We start from the raw sequence: 22945 nt of genomic DNA, 5'->3' as shown, positions 1-22945 counted from the left end.
CCTTTTCCTCATCCTCAGTGACAATGTTCCCCCCCGCATCCAATAAGGGATGGAGATTCTCCTTGGCTCTCTTCTTGTCATTAATATATTTGTAAAAACATTTTTTGTTGTCTTTAACAACAGCGGCCAGATTGCGTTCTAGCTGGGCTTTTGCTTTTCTCATTTCCTCTCTGCACGACCTAACGAGATTATACATTTAATCTGCATAACTGTATTCTACCTCCCCACTTTTATTGTTGTTCGTCCTACACTCTCCTGTTGGTTACATCTTCTCTGGCCCCAGTTTAATGCCCTTAAGCATTGCACAAATAACAGCAGGCAGATGCTGCAAATACTCTGCTGTGGAACTGGTAACACTGCTTGAACAGCAACAACAGTTCTTCAGTTTCCTTGCTCTCTGCTGCTGTGCTAGAAGAGAAGTAATGCATTAAAAATATCATGTATCCCATGAGAACTCCGAGATGTCTTTTTCTAGAAAATAAAGCCTTTAAAAAACAGATTCCAAATTAATTGAGCAGGCTAAAGAGAGAAAAAAGAGAAAGGACTTTTCCCAAGTGCTACGAATTCTTCAAAAAGGGGAAGAGGACAAAAATGGATGTAAAGCCAAAGTTGCTATAAAAAGAATAATGGTGAAAGATTCATTGTAGCCTTCTGTTGGGTCATTGACATCCTAACCCTTCAGCAATTAATAAATCCTGGAATGATTGTCACAAGGAATCAATAGGGCAGGGATAAGTAGTTGTCCAGCCAAATTAGGATAATTACAAGTTATCTTAATAAGCATACAGAATTTATTTGTAAGGATCACAGTGAATCTAGAAACAATGTGACAGTGGGTGAAATATGTGAGACTAGGAGACAATGAGTCAAGCTGTCATGGCTCTGAGGTACAGTGAAAGGTTTATTTACCAGATTTGGAGGGATAATTTCCAGATGAATTGGTATGTCTGTACTGGTCTGGAAACAGAGTGCATTAAACACTGATACTTTAATCACAGCCTGCCTCCTCTTAGCTTCCTCACAGTTTGGGAGGGAGTCTGGCTCAATCCCATTTGGAATCAGTATAATATGATTCAATGGGGGTAGAGGTGAGGCAACCTAAGAAAGACTAAAGGAATCAGATTGTGATTAATTTCTGAAAGGTATTAAAGGAGACACCAAGAGACACAGGCACTATCAATAAACCACAGTATAAAAAAAGTTTTATAGATTTTATATTTAGATTTTAAAGCTTTACAGAGTCATATGATTAAAAGAGATACACGCTTGTGAGAAATACCTTTGGTATATAATTTTTCCCTTCTGCATTTAGTCAGTCATGAGTGTTATCTACAGTAGGACTATGACGCATAAAAAAAATAACATGTTAATAAAATGACAGGAGAGGTTTAAGAGTTACATAAGAACTCGTTGCTGGCTATGTTTGTTTGATGTGTATCCTGTCATATTTCACCCATTTAGTTAGTTTCAACCATATTTCATGATTCTTTGGTAGCAAATAAAAAGAAGAGGAGGAGTAGTATACAAAAAAAGTAAGTACATGGATAATTCTTTAATGTTTCAGATGGAGAAAAATGGCTCATTTAAAAAAGGAAAAACTCAATTTATTATGAAATAATATTTATTTACAGGTATTTTACATTTTTAGAATAATACAATTACATGGATAATTCTTTAATGTTTCAGATGGAGAAAAATGGCTCATTTTATTAAAAAAGGAAAAAATCAATTTATTATGAAATAATATTTATTTACAGGTATTTTACATTTTTAGAAAATAATACAATTGTACTTTAAAATGCTTCATTTATTTTTATTACTTATCTGCTTGTACAAAAGAAGCAAAGACACTGTCATCTTGTTCTAGCAGAACCTCAGGCTTGTCATATTCCAAAATAACCCCTCTCTTCATTACAATAACCAAATCTGCATTGAGGATCGTGTGCACACGGTGCTGAAAAACAAATAAACAAAATGCCAGTTCAGTGTATCAAATATATTCCAGGATAAGACATACTTCCAGAAATTAATTTTCCTATCAAGTTCAAGTTTGATTAAGGCTAGTTATGCTACTTTTCATCCTAATTTACTGTGCAAATGCTGCAGATAAATATACAGACCAAGAGCCACGTGGATGTTCAAGTACCTAAATTGCACATAGATACTTGAGTATGAATCGTCATATGAGTTCAGACTACAATGTCCCTAGCCCTGAGTCCTGCCACCAAGCGTTGCCACAGGAAGGTAGCCAGGAAGAGTGGGAACAGGGCAAGCGAGTGCGGTACTGCATGCGGGTACTCTCCCAGTCCTGGGCTACGTCTAGATCAGGGGGGTTCCCGAGCTTGGTGTGGTTTGTCTGTTTGTAAAACTCAATAGAACTCTCTTCTAAGACCTCGCCCACGTCTTCTCTTGAGCTTTCATAAATGTTTTGCATCCACATCTTTTGGAAAAGATTTTTCCAGGCTTGCTCCCCACTGCATGAACAAGTACCACCTTTTGTATGCTCTGGGCCTCACTGCTCAGAGCTTCATCTGATGCCTCTTCCCCCTTGCCTCCTGATTTTGCAGACCTCTCTCACATGTCCTTATGTTGTCCTTCTTCCAGGCAGCAGAGGCCTAGGCTACTCGGCTGCTCCCCTTAAGGAGCAGTTCTACACCTCCAATCATCCTCATGCTTCTCAACATTTTTCAGTTGTAACATGTCATTCTGGGGATGAGGAGACTAGAACTACATACAGTATTCAAGGTATGTGCGAACTATGGACTTATACAGTGGTATGATGTTTTCTTTTTCGTTCTCTACCCTTTTCCTAGTAAGCCCTAACATTTGATTAATTTATTAGGAAGAAACCTCCCCAGTTTTTTCCACAGTGAATACTGAAAATAATTAATTTAGCTTTTCTGCAATACCGTTATTTTTCCTGAGCATTCCTTTCATGTATTGATCATCAAATGTCCCCATAGTTTGACAGACTTCTTGCTCCCGGTGTGTTTCAGGGATTCATGGATTCATTATTAGTTTTGATGGCTTCCAGAAGCTGCTCTCATACTTTTTTTTTTGGCCTGCCTTATTGCATTTTCACATGTAACATGCCAGAACTTATGATCATTTCTGTTTTCTTTATTTGGCTCTGGGTTCAGTTTTTACAAGAATGCCTTCTTGTTTCTAATAGTCTATTTGTTTAGCCATACCAGCTTCTTTCTATCCTTACTCAAGCCTTTCCTAATAAATAGCATGCATTGGCTCTGGGATTTTTTTAATAAAATCCTTCAGTAATTTCCACGATCCCTGTAGATTAAATTTTCTTCGCTTCCTCTTTTAGATTCTCCCCCCCCATTTATTTTTGGGTTTTGTTTTTAGCAAGCCTCCTCATTTTTGCAGAATTCCACTTTTTAAAGTTGAGTGTAACTGCATTGGATTTTTTGGGTCTGCATTACTCCTGCAGGGATATTTAATCTCAGAATACTGTGGTCCCTGTTACACAGTCACTCTTCACCCATAAGGTTCCCAATCAGATCTTAGGCACCCTCAGTACCAAAACAACTCCTGTATTTCCATCTGTGGCTTCCTAGCCAGATGTTCCATGAAATAATCACTGATGGCATCTACAAATCTCATCTCTGCTGCAGTCCTTCTGTGACATTTACCCAGTCCACGGGCAGGGGGAGGGGACTGAAATATCACATTCCAGTTGTACTTGCTGCCCTTGTTGTCTGATCTCTTTCAGTATAACGCAATCAGTGCTGCCATCCTGGTAAAGTAACAGACGATAATACAGACCCAATACTATACTATTCCTGTTCTTCTTAAGTACAAATTAGGAATATATGGATTTCTCTGAAAAACAAAACAAAACCAAACCGAAAACCAAACCACTACCCAACCCTCTCCCCCCAAACCACCATATTATGTTTCTATTATAGAGAATTTTGAATACAAACCCACCTGCTGTAAACCACATTTACATTTGGAAGTAAAAACATTCAAAGTAAGTTTATTCCAAAATGCTGGTTTTTTGAACTGTGCAGTTTAAAACTCACTAAGAGAGTGAAAGACGAATAAAACCTTCTCAGCCTATCCCCAAACTGAAAAAGATACATAAATGCAAAATGCAGTGCAACTCAGAATTTTCATGCAGAGAAGTCAGGAAATTTTATGCTTATGATTCCTTTGCTTTTTTAATAACGACACACCAAATGGATACCATAAGATAAATCAGGTTTTCTATTACACATTTGCTAGGTAAAAATAAAAAGATGCTGTAAGATTCCTGAGCATGGATTTCTTGACTTGTGTTTAATTTTTAAATGTTAAGAAGCATAATGACTTTTTCTCACCTCCCTGAAATATGTGTATTTTTAGAAAATAGAGGACTGAAAGATATGTATTGCTTCTGACATATCTGTTGAGCCAACTGCTTTGATTCAGGTCAAATCTCTTTCATAAACAATTTTTTTTATAGATACTCAAGATCTGTGTATAATCACTTCAAGAATATGCAAACTTAAATTCAATCACTGTCAACAGGGATGGAATATTTATTTTTGGAAGTTAGTAAGAGTCTCGTTTATTTGTTTAAATTCTGAAACATAATCGCTTTATCCATTGGGAGAACTATCGCACAATTTTATTTGTCCTTAGTTAAATGATTACTGTAGCTTGATGAAACTTATTCTTAGATTTCACAGTAGTCAAAGTCATATTATGTTTTAAATTAGCCTAAAATGGGTAACAGAAAATAGACTGCATACTTACATTACATGCCTGTAAAAGCAATCAGACTTAGCATCACACAACACATTTAAGAAGCTGTTGTTATGTATTTAAATAAGAAAGTAGTTTAAAATGGAAAAGAAAGCTTACACTTAAACACTGCATTAAAAAAAGATTAATGGCCAAATTAACACATTTATTAACATTGACAAGAATTGACTAATGCAGTACTTCTGATTCTTGTTTGCATTAGAACAGCAGCAGAGACTGTACTTACTGCTATTGTAACCACAGTACGGTCAGCAAACGCAGTCATGACTACCTTCTGGAGTATGTTCTCCTATGTAAAGAAAAACAGTTGTTGCTTTTCAAACAACAGAAGTTACATGATAGACACACAGACACTAAGTAGGCTTAAGTAACCACTGATTATTCCATGCTTTTATTGATCCTTCATTGCAGAAATGAAAAATTAACTACATGTCAGAACTAAGTCAGAGCCTGGTCTCCAGTTAGACAGCCCTGCTTGCTCCTGCCACCCCCACTGCCCCTGGGCTTCAGCGCACACAAGAGCTGTGCTCTGGCTCCCAAACCCCTGCTATCCTGACCTCAGTTTTACGGTGAGGAAGTCAAAGGTGGATTGAGGGTGCTGCCAGGCTGCCTGCATGCTAGTGCCTCGGTGGTGCGTTCTTCACCCTGCTGGAATCCTAGGAATGTCCCAGCACACTGGGGACATCTAACACCAAGGGGTGGCAGCGATAAGCAAAGGAGTGTGCTGTACCTGGCATATTTAACAGTGGAGATGATATTTAAGATGGTCTTAACATACATAGTTCTCACTCAACAAGTAATCATCCTTTGCTATTTAGGAAACGTGTTGTTGTGTACCAAACTGCCTAGAAATTTCACTAGCAGAGATAGCAAATAAAGGTATTATCTGTTCTTTAGATATGTATCTCAATGGAGGAACTATATCCTTAATGCGTCAAAATTCAAAATGTGTTTTAACTGGGCTGTGTACGGTATAATTCCCAATGTTACTGACACCCAACACACTAACATTTTACAGTTCTAAAAATTATAGCTATTATAATAAACCCCTCCAATTATATTCTTTACTCACAGAATAAAGACGACCGAAACATTTCTCATAACAACGGAAGAGAGGAAAAAAAAATCGTAAGAACCTACTGTTCTATTTGGCTAAAATCCAGTCAGTGCACTATTATTTTGTGGTTTAACCCCTGTCTAGAAATTTCAGGCAATTAATGCAATAATCCAGTATGTCTTTTCTATGCCTCTGTTTATTTCCCTGGCTCTACTTTCAAGCCTTCTAACCTCCTGACTTGTCCTATCCACCATGCTGGGGGAATTTGTCTGCTTGCCAATTTGCCCTTCACTGACCGTCCCAGCTGACCTTCCAAAGCTTTGTGTACTTTAGGAAATCAAATTGCCAATGAAAATAACCTGCTTCATTTTCCTAATGCAAGCAATGCTGGAATAACTATTAAACCCCTAGTGAAATGATTTAAAAACTCTTTAGATTAGTTAGCAATGACTCACAACTACCTGGACTTGTAAACACGTCTGCACTAAATATGGCGTAAGCATATTACAGAGTAGATAGAATTGCTTTCCACCTTTTTCTTCGCATATTAGCAGTTGTCTTCCTCCCAAGGAAAGCAAGAAATCAGAAACGCTCCAAACTCACTGTTGCCATGTCAATAGATGCTGTGGCTTCATCCATGATGAAGATGCTCGTCTTCCGCACAAAAGCCCTTGCTAGGCAGAACAGCTGTCTTTGGCCCTGGCTAAAGTTTTCACCCCCTTCTGTGACTATAGCATCTGGAAATGATATAGCAAAAACAGTATTTATGGGGTGTGCGTGTATGAGAGGGTCAGATCAGAGTAGAGCATATGCTTGGAAGATAATGACTCACTTTGAGCATAACGATTTTCAAAGTAACATTTCCTAGGTCTACAGCTGCTGGTGGCCCAATTTTGCCTGTTTCATTTCCATTGTTCAAAACAACCAATACTTCTGTCTCACTATATTCTTTGTATCTATTAGACATCAAAGTAGCTAAGGATGTTTAAGAGCAAGTTTCTCTGGAACATGTGCAGTCTAGGACACTGCATCCCCCTGTCAAAGTGGCATCCATCATTTCTTTACCATTTTTAAGGTTTGGGGTTTTTTTGTTGTTTTGGGGGGTTTTTTGCATGGCCAAATGATTCACACCTTTAAGCTTTTGAAACCTTCCTCCCTGGACACGACTACTGGAAAATACAAAAGAACATATTCTAGACAACACCTCACTTGTTGACACCTTATTTGAATTCACAAGACCTGTAAACCTCCATGCTTCATAACGAAGACATACTGAAATAAAATAATAATTTTACCATTGATTTGAACAGAAACAGGATTCTGCCCCACAGGTGCAGCTGGTAAGGGAGTTAGATGGATATAGGACCTTTGCCTGCAGGCAAGCACTTTTTGTCACCTTTCGTAAACCTAAAAAGCTTTTTCTTCAGCAACTACCTTTTTAATAAATAGTAAATGTGAAACAGCAACGTTGTGAACACTGGAAGCAATCTTCTCAAGAAGGAAGTCTTATTACCTAGGCCCCCAGGGAGCGCTTTCACCACATGCTTGAGCTGTGCTATTTCCAATGCTTCCCACAGCATGCTGTCAGTGCACTTCTTCTCAGGGTCCAAGTTAAACCTACAGTTAGGTGTAATTCAAGAATATCAGTCAATATAAACTTCTGCAATGTATTTCTTCTTTTAGTGTGCTTAGAAACAAACTTGCAAATAATCAGAATTATATGCTAAAGATCTGGGCCTGATTCTGATCTATCATTGGTATAAATCCACTGAATTTTGCAGACATGGTCAACATTCATACCAATGTGATTAAGAACAAAATTTGACTCTTTCAGTTGAGCAGAACGGGAGAAGCTTCCTGTTCTGCAGATATCTTTGTGGTTTCAGAATTTATTTTGTTCTGAATAAAGTAAATAAATTCTCACGTTTTACAAGAAAAAGCTCTGAAGAAAAAAAACTGTGAATATAATCAGTTTAAATTAACATTCATTTTTTAACGGGAGAAGCTTCCTGTTCTGCAGATATCTTTGTGGTTTCAGAATTTATTTTGTTCTGAATGAAGTAAAGAAATTCTCACGTTTTACAAGAAAAAGCTCTGAAGAAAAAAAACTGTGAATATAATCAGTTTAAATTAACATTCATTTTTTAACAAAGGCCAAAATTCTACCATCTCTCCTTTAAAATCCAATGTCTCTTTGTTCTTTACTGCTATAGAAATGCTAAACAGAACAATCAAGCTTCATACTGAATTATGAAATGCAAGTCTTCACTGCAACTGAACAAAATTTGGATTTATGAACAGATGAATGTTATTGTAGCTTGCTGTAGCCCAGAAATGATAGCAACAAATGTGAGTCTTATATCATGTTAATATGTAGAATGATAATCAGAAATAAAAGATTCAATGGTGCGTAACACTTTTTATTTTTACTTTTTACTCCTACTGTATGTGCTGTGAATGACTGATGCTGGCCTAAATAAATTTTTTAATAGGTTCATTAATAAAACAAAGGTATACAGTCACCTCATCTTCTGACATGAATGAATCATGCTCTGTTCAGGCAAGTTCAGGAGATAATCTTAGGATCTGTATTAATGTGGAGTCAGCAAACCACAGAAGCCTGTATCATTTTCAGTGAACTCTAATGACTTTTATGTAGAAACTGTAACTGCAGGTGATGTAACTCTGCACTGAGGATTGTACTGTTCCTTTCTAAGGTAAATGCCACAGACATAGGGAAGGACATTTTTTGGAAACTGTGGAGCTTTTTGCCACTGTTTCTACTGCATCATCCTCTCAGAGAAAGAGGATTCTCACAGATACTCTCACAGATGAAAGAACATCTCAAAGACTAGAAGAGCAACACAGACAGAGGCTCCAGGATATAATAGCCCAGACCTCCCCCAGTACTTCTCATATTGTTCTATTGCTTCCTCTTTTTCTACATTAGTTCTTTAGTCTGCATTTTTTCCATCTTATTTTTTAAGGCAGACAGATGAAAATAGATGTAGGAGAACGAAGGTTTCAAGAAGTGCTGGGTGGTTATGGGTATTTGATCAGTGAGCTAAACTGATTGCTCAATCCTGGAGGAATAAATAGTGACTTTCCCTACTTCCCAGGCATGGGATGCCTTCTGCCGACAGCGTGCTGACCAGGCTCAGGCACTGGGAAGGTGCAGTCTGGCAGGGGTGGGTAAAAAGCACGGACAGAAGGCAGTGATCCTCCCTACTCCAACTGAGGAGACCGGAATTGAACAGTTTGCTATCAGCAATTCTGTAAAAGTCACTATATGGTATGATTATAATATATAATGGCATATAAGTGATTATATGTTTTTTATTGCTGGTGCTTAATGCTTACCGGATTGTTCCGCTGAATAAAATAGGATCTTGGAGAATGATTGACAGCCTGGATCTCAATGTCTGTAAGGGGAGCTTCGCGATATCTATACCATCAATGATAATCCTTCCTATTCAAAAGAAAATGGATAGTCTGCTAGACTGTTTATTACGCCACACAGCTGCTGGCAAAGACATGGCTCACTTTCAGCTCGCAATACAGTAGGGCAGGAACAGGCCTTGAATTGCTTATCTCCTTATTCACTAATGAAACAAGTTTTGGTTAAGCAGCAAGCACAACTGTCTTGAGACTAAGCCTCAGCTGGGAGGAATATGAAGTATACCTGTAATATTTTGTGAATGATGAGACACACTACTTATCTGCTTGACCATTATAAACATCTATCAAGCAAGAAGGTAAGAGGTTACTTCAACCAGAGACTAGTTAGCAGGGGGAAAAAGCATTTCAAAAAGCCAAATTACTATTGAGCACTTGGAAATTTTATCTCCAAGTACAACTGTCTGGCTCTGCATAAGGGCCCTGTGGGCGATGCGGCTGGGAAACCGAGGCTAAATTTTTTTGAGATGCACAGGAAGACACTCCATGAGGCACATGGACATGGCACACATAGCAGGAAATGTGGCAGGAAATTCCAGGGCAGCAGGCCACACTGCAATCCCCAGTTGCTGAGTTTTCTGGGCCCAGTGGGTCCTATCTGTGCCTTGTGCGTGGATCCTTCATTGTACTTGAACACCTTCCCCTTTTATGGTTTGCTCCTACTGTTGTGATTTAACAGCACAAAAGGACTTTTGCTTCTGTCAAGTAGAATTTTATTGATCCAGCTTATCAATGGCACAGCTGTTAGGTGACAGGTATTTAAACAAGGCCAGAGTGTGTCCTGCAGATTCAAAAATGGCACTTCAAAGCTGCTGCTGTTAAGGAAAGGACTATCAAGGCACCTTCAGGACCTAAGCTTGACCAATATGCAAAAGTGTAACCTTACCCTCAAAAGTGTCAACCATTCTGAAAAATGCAAGAGAGAATGAAGATTTTCCACTGCCTGTTCGGCCGCAAATCCCAATCTGTGACACAGAAAGCAGATGAACGTCAGGTGAGCGGAAATGGATAATGTCTGTATTTGACACTTAAGACGAGTGGATGGAGGAGCTGTTATGATCCACATGATCCTCATGTCCTCCTGACAGTTCAAACTGAACTGGCCATAACAGAATCCCTAAGTTCACTCTTTGTCTTTAGGGGTCTGAGCATTTAGGGATAAATCAAGGCCAGTCCTATATACAGGAACAACAGGAGAGTGGCAACAATGGGAATAAAGGCAAGAGAGCCACATGGGAATGATGGAAAGTAGGTCTAACACAGTAAGGGGTCACTGTCACTTCTTTTGGTACTGTGCGCTGACAGCAGGGCACTGGGATACTGAGAAGTGGTGTGTACTGCTAACTTCTCACTCTAACGTATGGCTAAACACACCAAACTAAGAAACCCACAGACTCCTTTCCAGTGCACTACATTCTTTTAGAGAAAAAATTCTGTAATTCAGTCATCAAAACATACTGTGGTATGTTTTTTCAACTTTGTGATTTCTATGATGTGCTAGTCTAAAGAGCTTCTCGGAATCACTGCAGCTCTTTACCTTTTGTCCTGGACAGATGTGGGCATTGACATGCTTTAGCACTGGCTTTAAGTTGCTGTCATATCGGACACTGAGGTTCTGGATTTGGATCTCCCCTCTGTCTGGCCAGTTCTGGGGAATCTGTGAGGAAGCTGTACCAGGAGCACAGGGGAAAAAAACCCAAAAAATCAACCCTCTCATAATAAATTCATCAGCTCATCAAGTGATTTACTATGTTTTTCATGGTAATACACTGCAAAATCATTAAAATTTCAGCAAGCTCTGTCTGCATGCTGCACAAAACTGCACTTACAAAGGAGCCCTTCGTAATTTTCAGCTTCAGTTTTGAGAAGGCCATTGATTCTTTTCACTGCACCCAGCTGGATCTCCATGTCAGCCAGGTTACGAACCATCCAATTCAGATAGTTAGACACCTGATGTAAAGCAAATACACTACTAAATTTCAGATTTTTAGTAGTTTGCAACATTTGACCAGCATGCAGTTTTTACTCCTCCACAGTAACACTTGTTCAGCCTTAGTAAGCTGAAGTTGTGAATGAACTGTATGGTACACATCAACTGGGTGACAACAATGACTAAAGGTTAAATTCCCTAACTGCAGTACACAGATACTTTGGTACTACGGAGATCTGATCTACACAAACAGAAAAGAGGGAGGGGAACTGTAAAGACAGGTGGTAGCTTAAGGTTTGACAGTCTAGAATGATGTACCAGGGCACAATTACAATTGATGCACTGAAAAAATATTCTTCACAATGGAAGACAATATAAAAAAATATGATGCAACTTGGCCATGTTTTGTTGACGTATTTGAACTAACACTTCAGTGAATATTTTACCTAAAAACTGAAGAAAGCATACACTGAAATATGTCAACCATTGAATGTGAACTGAAGTTAACACATGGTTTCAGTGATGTTACAGTACCCACTACGGAAGTATAGACACCTTCGATCTTCCTGTTCATCTTTGTGCCCTGAAGAATTACAAAAAAACATTTGGGAGAGACAAAAACGGTCCTGAGATTCTTACCATAAGAGCATAGGTTAGTCCCAAGCCTACAAGTCCTGAAGAGAGTTTACTATACAGGCAACTGGTAATAGAAGTGACAGCTGCTATGAGCACCACACATGCTCCAATGTACTCCTGAAGGAATATGAATAAGCTCCATCACTATAAGTCTACAAATGATTAAAACGTTCTCATAACTTTGCATACCAAATAACAAACCCATTGCACAGTTTGAAATACAGGCAGAAAACACCAGAAAACTCCATACAGACCCTGCCTAGGAACCTGTTCTCACTGTTTTTAGCATGGCTGTGCTGTTTGGAAACACTGTTGTACACAGAAGGAGTTGTACTAACACTTCTAGTCTTCTTCTGGAGAAGTCAACACAGATATCTTAAGCATGTAATGGAGGTGGCTGAAACTGTGCAGCTGATGTTACCTGGGGTAGGAGGGAAATGTTCACGTGATCCCCTCTGTGAGTGGATCCTCCCTGTGGCTGATGATCAACTGCTGGGAGGCACTGCAGTTGCTGCTGGGGGACTACCACCCATATTTGTTCAAACAAGCTGCTCTTGCACAGCATGTACCTATTAGTTGGACTGTGTCCACCCACGATAGGCTTTTGCTGCTTTAATTTAAATCATTAGTGATTTGACTTCCTACAAACAAGTCTTTGAGTAAAATTATGTAACAGACTAGAAAATGAACTCTGTAGGAGGGAAATTGTCACTCGTCTGTGTTTGCACTATTTAGTGATACAGGCAATGATCAGAATTAGGAACTTCAGATGGTCTAGGACTGAATATATAAAAGGCTAATAACATTTTATTTCAGTCATACTCAATATCTGAATATCTGAATTTAAGGTACCAGCTAAAATGGAGTCCAAAATGGAGGTATAGAGTGGGACATGAAATATGAGTTAACATACACTTAGCACATATAAAAGGAGCCCATGTTACCACAACAGCGGTACTACACCTGTATCTAACAAAGCCTGATACAAATATCACCATCCACAACATAAAATTCCTTGATTTGCTTCTCAAGGAATTATTTTTAATAAATAATTTCTTGTGCCAGGCCACTTTACTGAGCACTCTAGGGAAACGAGCAACCTGAGTATCTTTGGCATTCTCCAGATGACCCAAAACAGGCACAAACCTGTCTGCGCCCTTCTGCTTATTAAGAGAGCTTCCAGGATGTTGAAATGTTCCTGGGGAGCCACAAGGCAAAGGCCTGCTGACACTGACTGACACGATCCCATAAAGGCATCCTGGCTGGCGGCACAGCTCAACCAGCTCTGATCACTCTTCACACACAGAGGAGCCAGTGTGACCTATAAAAACTACTCTTGTCTTGGATAAACAGCTGCAGGCTATGGGGAAAATTTGTACTCTATTCAATTTCCAGGATGGGTTGGGCACATGTTCATTACAGATAGAGAGATATAGATATAAAGGATAAAGGTATAGCTTTGAAACCCAGATGAGGCTGGATAACTGTTGGATGCCTCATCAGATTGCTTGGAATGAAGTAAAATAAATTCGTTGCGTATACACAAAAATAATGTACTTGCCATGCGGACTTCCAGCCAGCGATTGGCAGCTGTAAGGAAAAGGGAAGCGATGTTGTTGGAATCTGTGTATTCAAGAAGTTTTTGAAAATTTGTGTTTCAACAAAAAAAAAAAAAAAAAAAAAAAGAAAAAAAAGAAAAAAGGGTCAAGCCTTGGGATCTTGGAAAATGAAAAATAAAATTTAATTTCTGGAGGTATAGCTCATGGGCAGCTTGACACAGGGTCTAAATCAGCCTATCAATAGTTCAGAGTGACGTCATCTGTAGACTTGTATTAGACACATGCAAACTGTATTTGTAAAGTATCTTCAGGAGTAAATGGATGTTATTGCACTGATGAAACTCTGTGTGGGACTTTGGATCACACTGGGCATCTTCTAAATGTATTTTATTACATGGTAACTCTAAGAGAGACAAATCTGAAACAAAAAAAAAAAATATGAGAGAGAAATAATACATGCATGTACTCGTGAAAATAAGTATTAGTACTGCAGAATGCAGTTCCTCTTCTCACTAAGTTAATCATATAAGCTCAAGTTTTAAAATTTGTATTACTGTAATGCCTAGAAATTGTAACCATTTATAAAGTATAAATTCAAAGTACCTCCAGTCATGGTAGCTCCAGTGTTAGACAAACACGTTTGTCCTTATCACTAAACAAATGGAGCACTTTGGAAAATAAAAGTCCAAGCACATGGTGCAACAAAAAGTAACAGACTGGAAAGAACTGTGTGTCATCCCCCTCGCCCCAAATGAATTAGCCACAGAATGCAAAATAAGATTAATGGCGAATAGGTCTGTTTACAGTTTATTATAGTGGATCTGTACCCACTCATCAGAATAGCTTCATCACTGAATTCTGCCTTGAATTCAGCAGGTATGGAAGATGATTCCTTGTTACACCTATTTAGACAGGGGTCTTGGCAAGCATGCAAGTCAGCCAGTCACCCCTTTTAGCTGGGCATATTTATTTGCATAGGTGTAAATTAATGTGATGTTAATAATAAAGTGTACCAATAATTAAAGGAGAGGTCTGGCACAAAAGCCTTTTCCAGGGTAGTAATAGAAGCTTGAAGGCCTGAAGATCTAGTTTAAGCACCCAAAGCTTGCCTTTTCTCCCCCTTTATTACATTAGCAAGTTTAAGAAACTTGCTAATCTCCCTGTATAAAACTTTGCCCTATTTATATCCTTAGCTATTATGGTTGCAACAAGCACTACTTATTTATAAACTCAGCTCTCCTTATACTGATATGAGAGAAAGATATGACAATGTTTTGTTTAAATATGAAGTACATGGCCTAGAGAAGCTTTCAAATTTGTTCACTGCCGAGTACCTTAATCCTCCTTCTGAGTACAGTAAAATAAAGTTACAACTTTACATAAATCATTTATGCTTTTGAGGAAAAGAAATAAATGCCACTTTGCGGAAATAATTTAGCTGTTCACAAGTTCGCCATGTGCCAAGACATAGGAGATGTGTCTGCTGTGTGCAATGGAGAATGGCCTGGGCTGGCTCCGAGCATGTTGGTGTGTTTGCATAGCCTAGGAAGGTTGCTCCTGAAAGCGAGCATTAGCGTCACGCAGTGTCAGAGTTAGTGAGCCCTGCCTTTCCTCAGGACTAATTACCCTCAGTGCCCTACCATACAGAGATGGCTGTACTGCTTCTGGAACCAATTCAGTCACATTTAACTTTCATATCTCTATACCATGAGGTATTATGTGATGCAGATATGCCTTAGAAGATGTGAGGTATGCATCATGAGTCAGTCATGCATATGCACGTGGAATGGGGATGCAGACAAAGTTACCACGGTTGGTGGAGTACTGCAGAAATATCAGAATTTCTCTTCAGAAAGTGTCCCCAGATTACCAGGCCTCTCAGAATACAGACCAGTCTTTGCAGAAGCCTTCACATTTACATTTTATTGATCATTTAGCACCAATGCTATCTGAAGTACCAGAGAGCAAACTATAAATCAGGCCAGGGCATCTGCTGAAGGTGTATTTATAGCTGCAGCAGTAGCTGCCTTTGATCTCCCCCTGGATTTTTTTGTACATTTCTTTCCTTATGCATTCTGAGTAAGTGCAGGACAGAGAGTTACCAAGGGTAAGGACACTCCAGGAACAACTGGCACCTCCTAACTTTATGACTGGATTCTTGAATTAGTGTTATTTTTATATATGCTCAGGCTAGCAAGTCTAAACTCCACTCCTGCTAATATGTTCGGCAGCTGACAAGCTACACAGTCCTAAAAATAGCTAGGTTACCAGCTGATGCGGGAGGCTGGCTGGCAGATGGAATACAGAACTTACTGAATGCACATGGCTGTTGGGTCAGACACGCATCAGTTACTGCAGGATTTAAGAAAAAGGAGACACCAAACACAATTCTTTGACAGAGGAATTCATTTCAAGGTGATGGGAAGAATCAATGCTCCGAATGACTGAAAATATTAGCTAGATGGCATTGAATATTATTTATCAACACCTGAAAATATACAGCCATAATACTATAAAGATCCTCTTGATGAAGTAGAACAATATATGGATATATGAGAAAAGCAACAGTTAAAAGAGAAATTGAATTTCCTTAAAACTGAACACAGACATAGCTACAAACTAGAGAACCACTGTTGGCACTTAATGAATTAAATATCCAATAACAGTAATTAATAATGGAAAATACTACGCTGTTTACCACTCTTCGAGAAGCTACCTTCAGTCAAAAATAAACAAACTCTTAAACTGGTTGTTCTTTCATTAAGCTATTTATATCCTATTTAGAATAGTTTAAGAACAGTTAACTTCGTGCATTACTTCTATTATAAAATTAACATTATAGGTTAGGAGGAAAAAGCACTACCGTTTCAAAGACAGAATGGTAACAGTAATAATTAACCAACAAAACATGTAGACATATCTAGATGAGATGGGTGTGGAAGACAGCTGACAGCATTTGAGTCAACTGGGAAAAGACAAGAATAGCACCAGTGTAGGGAAAGCAGCTGGTAAGCTCAGCAGCAGTTTTATTGGTACCTCTACTAGTATCAGTGTGGCTGCCATTTTTGTAACACAGATACGCAACGCAGGCACATTATCAGGTATTCCTGGGCTCCTCTCCTGGGAGCTTATGTGGACAGAAAAATGAATCAAAACAGGTGATGAAAGACTATCTCCAGCTTGTGTATTTTCAAAATCAGTACCAACCACCACATTTTCAGCTAGCAACCTGAAAAATAACTTAGGGTGCTATTGTATGCTCTGAAGTCACTAGCATGCACAGTTTATCTTACCAGGACACCGACTCATACACAAATTACTCTGGCATAACAAGTTAGTGCGTATTAGTTGTTCCATGGAAACTGTCCAAGTGCATAGTCTGCCACGCTGCATGCTGTGGTAACTGCAAGCTAATTTAGCTTCTTAAATCACATTTGCCCACAAGTTTTTTTCAGGCTGCGTGCAAGTGTACGGAGAGTTACCGCAGGGCAGCTGACACACATTAGCTTGTTTTTCTACAGTAACTCCTTCACATGCAAAATGCTTAGAATTCTTCAATGTTTTGGAGTTCCCCCTTACCAGTGTTTTGGGGACTCTGGATTTTCCAGGTGATCCAAATAACGATTACTTATAACTGCACAATTGCAGAACAGAATCAGAGGTAGATATTCAAAAGCGAGGTAACGTATGTTTCTTAAAAAACTATACCTGAAGGCTCGAATCGTTGTAAGACCTTCAACAGTCTCTGAAAAATGGGAGAGTAATGGTAGCTGAGTGCTGTCATCCAGCTGCTGCAGGTCCCTGGAGAGGGTTATGAAAAGATTTTCGTAAAAAGCCAGTTTTGTTGTGCAGTTATTCTCTTGGAACAGGCCCAGGGAGTGAAAGGGAATATCATCACAATAATTATATATGTAAGGTTCAGATAGATTTCAAAGCAGTGCTGCATGTCTGAGCAGGGAATGAAGACCCCAGGAGGATTTTTCTTTTAACATTTGAATACAAACAGTGCTGGAGTTCTGAATGGGTCTTTTCCCTTTGCTGCCTTCCCTCTTTTCATCTATATTCCTATTTCTTATACTCAATTGTTTGTTCATTTAAACACCATTCTGGCTCTATGCTGAATATAAATTTAATGGGATACTGCAAATAAGAGCTCGAGCTAAGCAGAAGGCAACTTCCTCTCTATCTCCAGATGACAGCACAACTTCTCACTGAGCTAACAGTATAACTCATACACTCAGTAAAGGAGAGCCTGCACTCATCATTAGGTTGTGCTTCTTAATTTCATGTGTAGTCATCAAATCAGTGGAAGCACATGTGGGGTGAAGTTCTATTTAGTCTCAGTTCCTTCCAGCAGGAAGTAAATTGGTTGCAGACTCCCTCTCGATCCATGTGTACATGAAGGGATAAATGCAGCATTGCTGCAAACGCTTCTTGAGTGCCAGCGGGGGGGGGGGGGGGGGAGCTGTATGACCATAGAAGGAGAATAATCACAGATATAGCTAAAATTTTTCAACTTGTTAAAAACTAAAAGGCACCCAGAACAAAAGAGGATGCTCTTGCATGCTGGATCCTTAATGGGCAGCATTCTCCAGCCTCTCCCTGGCTTTACAGATTTCCACTTCCAATTGGATAGGCAGACATCAGTTTCCCTGTTCTGTCACCACATTTTCTTGGACGTACCCAGCACGCAGCCCTTGGGAAGGACAGAATCCAGCTGTTTTTTTGTGTCCTGTGAACTCTAAGAAACTTCAATCAGGGACAAAGACCCTGCTCAGGCCTCCCAGAAGTTCTGCTCAAAGAGCTGCAGACAAAGGCACTTGGTAAAATGACACATTTTCACTGTAGTGGATTTGGCTCACTTTCAGACAGGGCCATGGCTTTGACAGGACCGAATTTAAACATCAAGTTCTCCAGCACTGCAATTCTGCTATGCAATCATGCATTGTAGAAGACGTTTCTATTGCCAGAATAATACTGGTTTATGCTCTTACCGTGATGCGACTCGGAAGTACTTCTGTATGAAGTAACACATGATTGCGAGGGGAACCAAGGCAATGAGAAACATTGGTGTGACGTATGAGATGACAGCAAGAGCAGATACACACAGCAATGTGGAACGACTCAAGCACTCCAGGGTAGCTGGAATGTGCTGTATAGATAAAGAAGGATAAGCACACAGAATCTTCCGTAACATATCAAGTTTAAAACAGCATTATTTCATTTTCCTTTCTCTCACTTACACAAGGAAAAAAAAATTGAGGATTTGAAGCACTAAGCATACAGGTCTGCTTTTGAATTGACTGCTGGGTTTTGGGAAAGTCTGAAGGGATTTCTGTGGGCCTGCGTCACGTCTGCATTGTGGACCACAATCCTCATGTCAACGGATTACAGATGGCACGCAATAGACAATTTCAGCGTCTGCACTGATCCTATGAACTGGCAGTGCAGTCTGGGGCAAATACTGATAATTTGAATTTCAGTCATTTCTATTTTGGGCAACAGCATTTGCCTTTTTTTCATTTCATTTGCTCATATGTGTCAAGTGAATGTGTTTACCCACTTCTAAAAAAAGTAGATCCTCTTAATTTGGGGATATCACTATTGATCTGATTTCGCTTCCCTTTTCTATACAGGGCATCTTAATCAAATAAATGGTTTTTCAATGTGCATTTAAGATGAGGAATTCATTCTGAACCTAGAAAATCATGATGCAAATTCATATAGTAGTCAAAATCATAGATCATCAGTAAACTTCATCTAAATGAGTGTATAATAAATGAAAATCCAGTCTTTCAGACTGGGGAAGATAGGATAACTTGGGAGCTTGAATATATTTATTCAGTACCTGGTCGATGGTATTGCAGTCAGCTGAAAATCTGTTCAATATACTTCCCAGAGGTGTTGTTTCAAAAAACCTAAAATGAGACAAAGAATGGGAAAGATTAAAATATCGAGACTAGAATAGTTTTAATTTTTTTTTCTCTCTTCCTTAAGCTAGGTACTGTATCACAGACACAAGCAAATAAATTGACAACCATAGTAAAGTTTTTCATTCTTCCCCATAACCATGGCTTTCCAATAAAATGGCAGTCTTGACTGTAACCCAGCAACAGCAAGCATGTCCTCAGCTCCCTCTACTGCCTAAGCTATGCAAATCACATGATTACATTTTAAAAAATCCTTTCGGATTTGCAGTTTGAGGCCTCTTCAATTCATGAAAAATGCAAACAAAGTTAATCGCAAGTCTTGCATTTTTCTGGGAACAGAAATGCATAACTAAGAACAACTGTTGGAATAATATATTAAAAGACCTTTCCTTTACATTTGCATATGCAAAATGCAAACTTCATTATTGCTCTGAAATTGTTAACTGTTCCATAACTCATGTTGAGCCTGGTCTAATTCTATCCTGAAAAAAAAAAAGTTTTTAAAAAAATATCTGAGGTTTCCCATGTATATTATTTCTCCATGATTTCTGGGTCAAATACAGTTAGCTTAAAAGTAAGAAGGTATTTTCCCTAATGTTCAGTAACAGCTGCAGGTTTGAATCCAGCTACAACTTTCCTTCCATGCTTTAGAAATAAAACTTAGGCAGGACAACAAAGGCCTTTACCGGTATCTGTGCACCCCAGTGTACTCTAATGATGCCTGTGATGACACTTGTCTAAGCTCATTATCTTTCATAAGCTTGCACAATTGCTGCCTGACAGTAAATATTTCCAGTGATTATGATGCATGCTATGAATGAACTGTACAACATATTGATCAATAATTGTGTTTTCTCCCTAATGAAAAACAGCAAGGAGAAATTAAACATGCAAGGAAGTAAATCTCTAAAGTCGCAGTCAGGCAGGAGAGGCATTTGACTAGTGTCTAGGAACACGAGCAGCCTGGGTACCATTTTCAAAAATTGCTCAGTAGTTTGATATCTGATGATTTTCAATGACATTAAAAAAATGTGATTCACAGTCACTTCTTAGTAAGAACTGTGCTTAGAAGACTGCCTTGAAGTAAGGAACACAAAATGACTACAATACGATTTGTATTACAATCAGAGGAATACCTCATTGGAGCCAAAATAATTTTATTTAGTAAAGAAGAGTGTAGCTTTTTGGTGACTTTCAAGCCAGTCCACTCCACTGCTATTGATGTGACAAGACATAATACAATCCCAAGACAGCAGAGAATGCTGAAAACTTTTGAATATGGAGAATGGTTGAAATCCTAAGAAACAAAGAAAGAGTAACAAAATTATTCACTGTAAATTATGTTTAAAATTTCTTGTAAAAACACAAACACAAGACTCCCTAAATTAAACTGCCAACAATTTTCAACCATCTTAAACCACGATTAATTATCCTTTGGAGAGAGGAGTGTTTGCATGAAAGAGATCAGTCAGAAATTTAAAATCATAGAATACTACAAAAAACCCTGAAAAGATATATTTGATAATTTCATCTGAAAGAACCATCTTCAAAGCATTTTTTATGGCTTTGTTGGGTTTTTTTGGTTTGTTGTTTTTTTTTTTAAACAGGAACAGAATATAATAGTTTTTAATTTGAAATACTAATTTCATATTAAAACCCAGCATCAATAAAGCATCTTTTAGAGATGAAAGTGTGACTCCAGTGAAATCACACATGCACCTCCCAAATATTAATGTGGATTATTTGTAGGCACTGAATCCCGATAAAGAAAACAATCCCCGTTCTAACAAAATCCCTCCACTACTGCTTTATACATACAGACTACCCTGCTACGTAACACTGTGGTCAGTTCCATGTGGAATTCACAGAAAAATCAACCAAAAAAGCGTGCTTGTCAACAACAACAAAAAAGTCTGTTTCCCATATGTTACAAAACCTGAAAGTCCTACTTGCAATGAGAATGCAACAGTACAGGAAAAAGAAAAAGGAACTATGATACCAAAATTACTTTAGAGACGAAGGTTTAGGCATATCAGCTAGATGGTGAAAATACAACAAATGTAGCATAAATACAACAAAACTACCTGAAAAGGCATTAACCCTCAAAATACTCTGGAGTGGCTCTATTACTAGAAATATAGCACATTGCATACAAATCTTGGAGCAGAGGTTGACAGTGGGAGGTCACCACCGGTTAAATCATAAAAGGAAGGTGAACGAGGCGCTGCATACCCCACAGTGAGAGCAGTTTTTCAGCTCTAGCTCCGTCTTCGCAGAAATGGCAGCCGAGGTCCAGCGTGCCAGGCAGTAGTCGATGGCCACCATCACCGTGTGCTTCAGCAGCTGGGACAGAACCAGCAGCGGCAGGAGGAGGATTCCTGCTGCGCTGAGGTACTTGCCACAGGCTCTCCAGGGCATCTTTGCTCTCTGATGCAGCACTGAAGACAGGTTGTCTTCATCATCGCTTTCTGTCACTTCTTCTGCAATGTGCATGAATGCAATGTGCGTGAAAAAAGTACAGCCACGCTGACTTACTCGTACACACCTTTCATAGAGACTGGCAAGTGGCAGCTACAAAAGAGGTCGTCTTATACAGGATAAAGAGTGGCTTTAAGGTGAAATTACCTGCTCAGGCATGCATGTATTAGCCTGCTAAAGTTAGTAGCAATGCATACTAAAAAGATGCCAAAGCCTTAGCGCTAGGTGATCAATGTCTCCTGTCATGTTTTCGCAATTCAGAAGTACTGACTTGATAAAAATTAACTGCAATTTTTTCCTAAGTAAAACCTTAAACAGGTGTGCTTAGCTATTGACAGGTTTGAAGCTCACCCAGCATAAATTATTCAGTGTTATTCCTCTTTCATTATCAAATCATGTTCAAGTACAAGAAAAAAAACCCTCAAAAGTTTGGAGGAAGCTATGACTTCTGAATGCTTGAAATCACTGTAGTCCAGAGGTAAAATCAATGGAAACAGCACTCTTAAGAATCACATGAAAATGTGGGTCGAAAAATCACGACCCACATGAAAAATGATTATTCTCTTGCCAGTTTTAATTATGTTAATTCATTCTAAAATAATTTAACTGTGAAACAGTAATGTAGTGGTACTGGGCTCAAAGGGTGCCCTTTTACCTTCATCCTCTTCATCATCTTTCAGCAGAGCTTCACGGGAATACATAGTCCTCCGGAGATTTGTTCTTTCCAAAACAGTTTTTCTTTCAATAATAGTCTCCTAAAAAAGGGACAGTTCGTGTGTTTTCAACCAGAGAATTAATAAAAAAATTACTAGCTATGACAAAACTTGTTTCCAATCAGAATGTCAGAGAAAAACAAAAGTGAGAATCTTGCAGCAGGCAGTCATAAGTGATTGATTTGCTACCTCTGTGTAAAAACAAAGGACATAAATTAGATATCTGACATTAATTTCAGGTTGTCAATCCCAACCCTCCTGGAATCTCAACTTGGACAGATATCCCTGAATTAAAAAGAACTAAGATGAATATCTCATTCTTCCTGTGTTGTAGTATTAAAGACAAAATGTGTTAATGATTTAGAGAGCTTGATATAGGCACATCTGAAACACTTCTACCCAATGCAATGAGTAAATTCAGG

At 38.8% G+C, this 22945-nt stretch overlaps 1 protein-coding gene across 1 annotated transcript in view; it reads right to left on the bottom strand.

Moving 5' to 3' along the window:
- Positions 1 to 1728: 1728 nt before the first annotated feature.
- The window catches only part of ABCC8 (ATP binding cassette subfamily C member 8), an 89992-nt gene continuing 68775 nt past the window's right edge, over positions 1729 to 22945 (bottom strand). Inside the window, exons 24-40 of the mRNA XM_009288772.2 lie at positions 22466 to 22565; positions 21565 to 21812; positions 20469 to 20629; positions 19251 to 19320; positions 18397 to 18554; positions 17106 to 17203; positions 16818 to 16824; positions 13405 to 13495; positions 11847 to 11960; positions 11107 to 11227; positions 10815 to 10945; positions 10164 to 10242; positions 9182 to 9290; positions 7335 to 7438; positions 6425 to 6558; positions 4991 to 5053; positions 1729 to 1954 (exon numbers count right to left, since the gene is read on the bottom strand). Of these exons, the coding sequence (XP_009287047.1) occupies positions 1817 to 1954; positions 4991 to 5053; positions 6425 to 6558; positions 7335 to 7438; positions 9182 to 9290; positions 10164 to 10242; positions 10815 to 10945; positions 11107 to 11227; positions 11847 to 11960; positions 13405 to 13495; positions 16818 to 16824; positions 17106 to 17203; positions 18397 to 18554; positions 19251 to 19320; positions 20469 to 20629; positions 21565 to 21812; positions 22466 to 22565 (1926 nt within the window). The 3' untranslated portion in view covers positions 1729 to 1816. The remainder of the gene's footprint in view (positions 1955 to 4990; positions 5054 to 6424; positions 6559 to 7334; positions 7439 to 9181; positions 9291 to 10163; positions 10243 to 10814; positions 10946 to 11106; positions 11228 to 11846; positions 11961 to 13404; positions 13496 to 16817; positions 16825 to 17105; positions 17204 to 18396; positions 18555 to 19250; positions 19321 to 20468; positions 20630 to 21564; positions 21813 to 22465; positions 22566 to 22945) is intronic.

The sequence above is a fragment of the Aptenodytes forsteri genome, unplaced genomic scaffold (genome assembly GCF_000699145.1).
Source record: "Aptenodytes forsteri isolate BGI_AS27 unplaced genomic scaffold, ASM69914v1 Scaffold8, whole genome shotgun sequence".
Lineage (NCBI taxonomy): Eukaryota > Metazoa > Chordata > Aves > Sphenisciformes > Spheniscidae > Aptenodytes > Aptenodytes forsteri.
The sequence above is the reverse complement of the archived record's forward strand: the minus strand, read 5'-3'. Positions and strand labels throughout refer to the sequence as shown.